This window comes from Borostomias antarcticus, assembly GCF_949987555.1.
Source record: "Borostomias antarcticus genome assembly, contig: scaffold_63, whole genome shotgun sequence".
NCBI classification, from domain to species: Eukaryota; Metazoa; Chordata; class Actinopteri; order Stomiiformes; family Stomiidae; genus Borostomias; species Borostomias antarcticus.
This window is the reverse complement of record NW_028176448.1, coordinates 1,203,263-1,212,811: the sequence shown is the minus strand read 5'-3', so window position 1 is coordinate 1,212,811 and position 9,549 is coordinate 1,203,263. Positions and strand designations below refer to the sequence as shown.

The window sequence follows — 9,549 nt, the reverse complement described above, 5'->3', positions numbered from 1 at the left end:
GAGAGCACTCGACTAATGGCTACGTGGCACCGTTCGAGTGTTGACTGATACTTGCTGGGAAGCGTAAAAAAGTGTCCGGAAAATCCTTGCCATATCAAACCAAGCCAGAGTTCAGCTTACTATAAGGAACTCTGATCCTCTGCATGGCGAGGATAATTAAGGAACTTAAGTCGTTTAAGTGTACTGTCTAAGATACTTGAACCAAAGAACTCTGCTTCATTTTTGCGGTGGAGCATGGTTTGGTAGTGGTGGTATGTCTTAACTTAGAGTTTTAGTCCGCCATCCAGCTCCAAAACACGACCATGGTAGTAGTCATTCTCAAAGACAAACCCAACCGTCTGGGCTATCGCCGTTGGTGTCCCCATACGTCCAGCAGGAATGCTGGCAATTAACCTCGCTTTGGCTTCTGGTTTCATACTACCAGTCATTTCCGTTTCAATAACACCACGAGCAATAGCTGCACAACGGATGCCGTATTTGGCCAGCTCTTTTGACCAAGTCACTGTCATAGCAGAAACACCGGCTTTTGCGGCAGAGTAGTTACTATGACCAAAATTGCCTTTCCTGGCAATACTGAAATATTAATGATGACTCCCTGAGAGTCGCTTTCAATCATGCTGGCCGCTACTTCACGACCACAGAGGAAAACGCCAGTCAGGTTAACGTTAATGACTGCCTGCCATTTATTTAAGGAAAGCTTATCGACCACCTTGCCGCCTTTCGCTTTTATCAGCAGACCATCTAAGAGAATACTTGCATTGTTTACCAGACCATTGAGAGGCTAGGCTCTACTGGAATTTTTTGAACGGCGGCTTCCACCTGCGCTTCTTCAACAACATTCGCTGGAAGTGCTACAGCATTGACACGTTTTGAACGACATAGTTCTGCTGCTTCATGCAGTTCGTGGGTGTCCAAGTCGATAAGCCCAATGCTGGCGCCACGTTCTGCAAATCAGCAAACCATTGCCAAGCCCTCTGGCTGCACTTGTGATCGGAATAGTTTTATCTTTAATGTTCATAATTGTTCTTATGCTTCTGCGGTGGACGGTAAAGTGATCATCTGATACTAAATATAATAAAAGGCACTATCAATATGCTTTTCACTACGGCAATTGATATTTTCCTGAATCCCACTGTCCAACCGGTAAAAGACATTCAGGAAAATCATGATACGGCCCTCAAAGTACCAAGTTAAGAGTTTGGATCACCTTGGCTGGGTTGCCGTAACATGCAGGGAGCTTAAGATAGCTGAATATATTGATGCACGCATAACCAATGACTCTGATGCACGGAATGTCACTATCGGACAGGCAGTTGTAGCAAAGATCATTAACGGCCTTGGTTTTACCTAGCAAACGGCGCATATGGTTCCATAATTTTTCGAAAACAAGACTGTTGATCGGTTGGTTTGGGCAGGTATTCAGCAAGAACATTTAAACGATAAGATTCTTGTACGGCTCTTGATGACTTGTATGACGCTGGCGTCAGAGAGTTGTACTTGAACCTTACTATTGAGGTCGTCAATCATATGAAACTGCTTGGCATGGCATGGCATCGCATCTGGACGGTACCAGCCTGCATGTGGATGGTGATTATAACAGCGATTCAAACCCAGATGACTTGACCTGCATCCATATCTGCCAAAGCTATAGCCGTTATCACCGTTCTAACTTGAATTAGGTGGCCTTGCAGTTAAGGATAGAGAATCAGGTGGTATTCCTCTATTAATGGCTCTATACCGCAGTGACATAAACGACAAAGACTGCTTTGATGAGATCATCACACAACACTTGGCCTGCTTCAAAGAGGCCTTGCAGAATAGCTATCTGGCAGCGGATGCGGTGCTTTATGTTGCTAAAACCATTCAGTTTCTCGATCAGCAAAAACAGCTGTTTATCTGGCTGGTTCCCATGAATATCAAGTAGGTCAAGAGTTAGTTAAAAAAGCGCCTTCGATGTTATTGCAGCTTGTTGAAGGCCATGAGGATGATTACTCTACTGAAGTATCTTCTTGTTGAGGAGAGGTTGAGTAACGTTGGATTCTGTTCCGGAATGATAATCGCAGGCTCAGTGGCTAGAAAGCGCTGACCAAAAATGGTACAGCAAAAGTCACTGGAGGAGGCCGGTAATCTGGGGAATTTGGGCAAAAAAGCATTGTGTGTGGCTCTTTTGATACGACTATGCAGCCGCTAAAACATCAGTGGTTTCGATATATCAGGTAACGAATAAGAGACGGGTGTATAGTGGTATAATGTCGTTAAACCAATAACCTCATAACCACGTCTCTTGTGAACGCATTCTACGCCAATACCTGCGATTATTCATTCTTCTCACCAGCTCGTGATCATTTGGACACTACCATTAAGCACCTTTAATCCACTCTTCAACAAGAGCATGGCACCATAGATAGCCTGAAGGCAACGAAGTGTTGCGCCTTCTCCTCCAATGGTATTTGGATAAGCAGGGCAATAATGAATTGCAGCAATCGTCGTTAACTGGTAGCGGTGGTGAACAGAGAAATTACGCTAGGAAAAATACCTCCAGACAACTGATCAGCTTGTTTGGTTTTATTGTAGTCAGGCGCCGCAGTTACAGACAGCGTGTTTACGCTGGATGCTCCGTTAAACTTCAATACTGACCAGTATTCAGATGGCATGAGGGGAAAATTGTCAGCGATGTGATGGATCGCTCTTATAATAGAACGATTAAACGACATAGTGAGAGTGGTCTAGGTATGGTTGAAAAACGACAGGCTATGCAACTGGTAGCGGATACGGCTCAAGACTTTGAAGTTTTTTACGGACAGCGCAAGGTTCGGATTGGGTGCGGCTCTTTTGATACGACAATGCAGCCGCTAAAACATCATGGTTTTCGATATATACGGTAACGAAAAAGAGGCGGTTTTATGGTAATATGACGTTGTCAAACCAATAATTCCATAACACCGGTTCTTGTGAACGTATCCTGCGGCCATACCACCAATTATTTATTCTTCTCCCTAGCTAGTTATCATTTGGACGCTGTCATTCATCACTTTGAATCCACTCTCCAATACGAGCATGGCTCCATAGAGAGAGAGATCCAGACTGAAGGCAACGAAGTGTTGCGACTTCTTCTTCAAGGGTATCTGGATAAACAGGCCAATGATGAGCCGCAGCAATCGTCGTTAACTGGTAGCGGTGGTGAACAGAGAAATTACGCTAGGAAAAATACCTCCAGACAACTGATCAGCTTGTTTGGTTTTATTGTAGTCAGGCGTCGCAGTTACAGACAGCGTGTTTACGCTGGATGCTCCGTTAAACTTCAATACTGACCAGTATTCAGATGGCATGAGGGGAAAATTGTCAGCGATGTGATGGATCGCTCTTATAATAGAACGATTAAACGACATAGTGAGAGTGGTCTAGGTATGGTTGGAAAACGACAGGCTATGCAACTGGTAGCGGATACGGCTCAAGACTTTGAAGTTTTTTACGGACAGCGCAAGGTTCGGATTGGGTGCGGCTCTTTTGATACGACAATGCAGCCGCTAAAACATCATGGTTTTCGATATATACGGTAACGAAAAAGAGGCGGTTTTATGGTAATATGACGTTGTCAAACCAATAATTCCATAACACCGGTTATTGTGAACGTATCCTGCGGCCATACCACCAATTATTCATTCTTCTCCCTAGCTAGTTATCATTTGGACGCTGTCATTCATCACTTTGAATCCACTCTCCAATACGAGCATGGCTCCATAGAGAGAGAGATCCAGACTGAAGGTAACGAAGTGTTGCGACTTCTTCTTCAAGGGTATCTGGATAAACAGGCCAATGATGAGCCGCAGTAATCTTCGGTCACTGTTAGCTACGGTGAGCAGAGGAGTCACGTCAGGGAAAATACCTGCAGGTAACTGACCAGCTTGTTTGGTTTTGTCGTAGTCAGGTGTCGCAGTTACAGCCAGCGAAAGCAATACAGCGTGTTTCCGCTGTGTGATCAGTTAAACTTCAATACTGACAGTACTCTGATGGCATGAGGAAAAAAGCTGTCAGTGATGTGATGGATCGCTCTTATGATCGAACGATTAAATGACATCGTGAGAGTTGCCAAGGTATGGTTAGAAAAGGGCAGGCTATGCAACTGGTAGTGGATATGGCTCAAGACTTTGAGGCTTTTTAACGTGAGTTCGACGGCGTTATATCACCATAAACCCGTCTCTTTTTCGGTACCGGATATGTCGGACACCATGATGTTTTAGCGCTGTATTATCGTATCAAAAGGCCTACAGCAATTTCTTTTGTGCCATCTGGACACACCTTTTGGGGCTTTGATGCTACCCGAGTCTGTGTGTACGGATAACTATTCTTCCGGGAACACTTATTCGACTTCTCCTAGACTATAATAAGATGCCTGATTACCATTTAACCTAATCCTGATTCTTGTCTAAACTTACGACACCGATTTTCCTTTAAGTATGAGGTGTGTAATGGCCAAAAACAAATTCAGTTTCAGAAAGGCGTGAGCTTGTGGAGTTCTTTAGCAATATGGGCAAAAACGGCAATGCCGTGCTAGGTGTTTCAAATGGCGGTGGCCGAATGGGTTTGAATGTCATCTGTGTTGTTGCACCCTAAAAACCAGTGAACTCTACCAGTGCAATCGCTGTCGTCGCCAGACATCATTGACCAGTGGCACCATTCTGGAAGCTAGCAAACTGCCATTTACCATTTGGTTTCTGGGCATGTTTTCAATGACCCAGACCAAGAATGGAATATCGTCCTTAGAGCTCTCGAGACAGCTGGTAATCTTTTATAATGCTGCTTAGCGCTTTAAGCACAAGCTTATGCAGGTAATGAAAGAACGTGATGACAGCCGTCCTATGTAGGGACATGTTCAAATGGATGATTCCTACTGTGGTGGTGAAAAATATGGAGGCAAACGTGGAAGAGGTTCTGAAAACGAACACTCATTTGTTGCCGCCGTGCAACCCAACGAGGAAAACTACCAGCTGTATATGCGTGTCAGCATGTTCACAAGTTTTCGGACAAAGGACCTGTAACTATGGGCGCAAAAGCATCTCGGTGATCATTCCTGCTGAGTTGTAGTGATGGCCTCGGTGCATTCACAGGAATAGCCGTCGCAGGACACCCACATACAGCAGTGGTGACAGGTGGTGGTCACGAATTGATGGCTAAGCAAGTTGTTTAAGTGAGTCACTACCACGATCTAAACGTTAAAAAGTCCCTGAAAGGCAGTTACCACAATAGTAACTTGAAGCATTTGCCAAGATTCTTTGCTGAACATTGCTATCGATTCAACCGGCGCTTTTATTTGAAAGCAATGGTATCAAGGTTTGGCTACATGCTTGCGCAAACTTGGCCCATGCCAGCAAGGCTCCTAAATATGACTGATGAACAGTGGTAATTATGGTAAGCTAAGCCATCGCTCCCAACGTGGTCTTTGGCCTACAGCCAAATAGCCATTCTCTGCAGACGATCACCAATGTATATACCTTAGTGTTTTAATAACTGGTAGTTTTTGGCGCGCCCGATACATAGTAGAGTAGCAGGTTCTCAGTTAAACAACAATAGATCCAATTATGGCAATAAACTGGTATCCAGGGCATATGCACAAGGCTAAAAAAGAGATCAGCGAAGTGATACCAAAGATGGATCTGATCATTGAGGTGCTGGACGCCCGTCTGCCTTTCAGCAGTGAGAATCCGATGGTTGCCTCTCTGCGCAGGGACACCCCATGCATCAAGATTCTCAACAAGAGCGATCTGGCAGACCAGGTTGTAACCCAGCGATGGGTTGACCATATCAGAAGCTCTTCCGGTATGAAGGTCATTGCGGTTAACCTGAAGCAGCCGGATAAAATTCGCAGCATTTTGGATATGGCACCAGCGATGGTGCCTGGGCGAAATCTGGATGTCAGACAAGTGAAGGCCCTAATCCTTGGTATTCCTAATGTAGGAAAATCCACCACGATTAATATACTTGCCAGCCGAACCGTTGCCAAAACCGGCAATGAGCCTGCGGTGACCAAACAGCAGCAGCGGATTAAACTGCCTAACAATATTGTTCTGCTGGATACGCCCGGCTTCCTCTGGCCCAAGCTGGAGCCGGAAGACTGTGGCTACCGCCTAGCCATCAGTGGTGCCATCAAAAATAGCGTCATTGAGTTTGAAGATGTCGCTATGTATCTGGCTGAGTTCATGATTGAGTACTATCCGGCTGCACTGAGTAAGCGCTATCAACTTAAGGATATCCCAGAAACCGGCATTGATCTGTTTGATATGATTGGTCAACGTCGTGGCTGTATGCGCCGTGGGGGGATTGCTGATACCCATAAGGTTGCGGAGATTCTGATTAACGAGTTTCGCGATGGTCAACTGGGACGAATTACCTTAGAGACGCCGGAAATGATTGAGACTCAGTTGAAAGCAATGGAAGAGGAGAAAGATGTAAGGTAAGACAGGAAAGCTGGAAAATAACTGATATATTTACCAACCTTTGATAATAGTGAGTGGTAGAGAATGTTAACTTTTCTATAATCACACTGTTTACAGGACTACAGGGAAATAATACCGATGAAGAAGTTGCTATTGGTACTTATGTTTGTTTTTTCTATGATGGCTTTCGCCAACTCTACGGATAACAATCAAAACTCAACCCAGTTCCAAGAAGGCACCCACTTCGAAGTGATTAATGGTCTTTATCATTACACTAGGACGACCGTAACAGAGCTGTTTTCCATATACTGCGGTGGATGCTACCAGTGGGAAAAAGGACCGCTGAAACCCCTGAAGGCATGGCTTAGTCAGCAAGATATTGACTTTAAACAGGCACATATGACCTTTATGGGAGCCTATGCCAAACAGGCCACTATGGCACTGGCTATGGCCTATAGTACACCTAGGTATAATTCTGTGAAACAGGCGCTGTTTAATCGCATTCATGTTGAGCGTAAGGGTGATTGGCAGGATGACAAAGACTTTTTCCAGACTATGGAGAGGGCTGGATTGAAACAGTCGGACTATGAAGCTCAGCAGAACAGTCTGTTAGTCATGAAAACTGTGCTGGACTGGAATCGTTATGGTGAATATGTTCATTCGGTACCGAGCTTTATGGTAAACAACCGTTACCTGATCAACATGAACAGCTTGAAGTCCCATGATGATCTGAATGCACTGATTACCTATCTGACCAAAATGCCTGTGGACGACAAAAACGGCTAATTTAAAAAATAACAGGCTAAAGGCTTTCTATGATTGTAATTTCCGGAAAGCCTAAGCAGAAGTGAAGGACCAAGCCTTTGGTTGCTGAACAGAATTCAAGCACGACAATTATCTTTCAGGACCTGCAACAACGTCCTCTGCAAACCATCCATCGTTGGCAGAGTTTTCGAGCCACGTGGTTGATCGTGTTTATTACTGCCCTATTTTTGGAACTTTGCGCCTTGGGCTTCCAATACATTATGGACATGGATCCCTGTGAGAGGTGTGTTTACCAGCGTCTGGCTGTTCTTGTGCTGATGGTTGCACCATTGGCTATTATCATTTCACCAACCAATGTGTTGTTGAGAATAGCTGGCTATAGTCTCTGGATCACCGGAGCACTTTATGGGTTGAAGGAAGCCATTGCCCAAACCGCTGATTATGCAGAGTTTAATCAATTTACATCGAGTTGCAGCTTTCGCCCATTTTTCCCGTTTGATCTGCCACTCTATGAATGGTGGCCTTCCATGTTTATGCCAACTGGCATCTGTGGCGCAGATGAATGGACATTCCTTACGCTGAATATGGCTCAGTGGATGGTCATTATCTTCTCTATTTATCTGCTGGCCGCGGCCGCTTGTGTTATCAGCTCCGTGTACTGCACTTTTTTTCAAAAACACCGAGTGATTTGTCGTTGGCTCTAGTGGTAGCAGGATTCATAGTTTACCCAACTAGTATAATTTTACTATTTTAACGGTAGTTCGACGCTTAGAAAGCCATTGGTACACCTTCTGTTAGTACCGGAACATCAAATATGTGTGTCTCTGGGCTGCCGTGCATAAGCAATCAATCCTACCATCAGGTTTACAGCAAAGTTAAATGGTGAACGGTGTCGAGGGTGTTCAATCTGCGAAATATTCTTCCATGGATCATTGACGAGTTATAGTACTGCCAGTTTCCTCAACATCACTTTATCAAAGGTCTTCAGCTCTTTTGCCTTCATATTTTCCCTAGCTTTAGGCCTTTTTACTGCAACCAGACTACCAACTTCTCAGAGACATAGCTCTTATCTATATCAATCCAACTAGTTCACTCTTCGATGAGATCTGGTACTGGGTTACGGCCATCGGTGTTAACCGTTGTCAGGCAAAATTATAGAATGTCTCCAAGATGGTTAATGACAAGGTGTAACTTAAAACCACACTTCCAACGTGTAGACGTTTTCCCCCGTTTATCCTCTTCACTGAAACCTTGTGGCTGTTTATCCTATGGTTGTCACAGACAACGATGGGCGTCGATTCTATGAATGGCATGCCAGTTTGTGGCCCATGCACTGAGACTTTAGATAAACCGACAGTGGTATTAAAGCCTGTTTCATGAATTCTACAAAACGATTGTAGGATACCAAGTTCGGGGAAGAGTCTGATTTATGTTGTGTGATCAGTCTCTGGTAATAGTGCTTGAAATTGCGAAAGGCACCATGATGGAAATAGATGATGATGGTCATCATTTCACTGAGCGATAGCCTAGATATAACTGGTGGATTTTTAAATGACAGCTAAGCGGTATATGCCATTGTGACCCAAATGTTATGTAGAAAGCATCCACATCACAGAATACACTAACAATAGACACGGGAGACTCCAGTTCGTTATTTATGGTTTGGTTCCGAAAGATAGCTAAGTGGCTGGGGCTAACCTGTCTTTCACCGTCGAACCCACGTTATTTTAACGTGAGTTCGACGAGACAATCCGTGGAGCTACAGAGGCTTCAGCCTTTTTTACATATTCATGTTGCAGGAAATAGTGATTTGAGCACTTTCCCAAAAATGCCACATGTCTCAAGTTCTTAAAATCCAAGACTGTAGCCAAAATTGAAGCGTTTAGCTCACGTTATTTTACGAGATGTTCAACTTTTTAGTCGATCTAATAAGGCATTACTGAACCTACTTTCTGTTATTAAAAGCAGTCCAAAATAAAGATGGTTTCAGTCATGTTCATTGAAGAGTTTATCACCACTGTTTACTGCTTTATCGATGATTTGCTTAAAGAACTCTTAACGGTAGCCTAGCTCAGCCATGGGTTACCACCTAAACTTTCGGACAGTTTAGCCATCACAATGAAGGTGGTTGGCGAGTTGCTTGGGCATCATAAAGACAAACATATCTGGAAATACTTTAGGTGCGGCTCTTTTGATACGACAATGTAGCCACTAAAACATCATGGGTTTCGATATATCCGATAACAAAAAAGAGACGGTTTTATGGTGATATAACGTCGTCAAACAAACAACTACATAACACAGTCTCTTGTGAACTCATCCCACGCCCATACTATGATGATTCATTATT

General features: G+C 44.1%; 1 protein-coding gene across 1 annotated transcript; it reads left to right on the top strand.

The window, feature by feature from the left end:
* Window positions 1-5,579: 5,579 nt before the first annotated feature.
* LOC311328501 (ribosome biogenesis GTPase A-like) lies at window positions 5,580-6,455 on the top strand (the record flags this gene model as incomplete). The annotated part of the gene is made up of 1 exon (XM_084462461.1): window positions 5,580-6,455. One exon carries the CDS (start codon window positions 5,580-5,582, stop codon window positions 6,453-6,455), a length of 876 nt encoding a protein of 291 aa, XP_084318587.1.
* Between the last annotated feature and the right edge of the window lie 3,094 nt (window positions 6,456-9,549).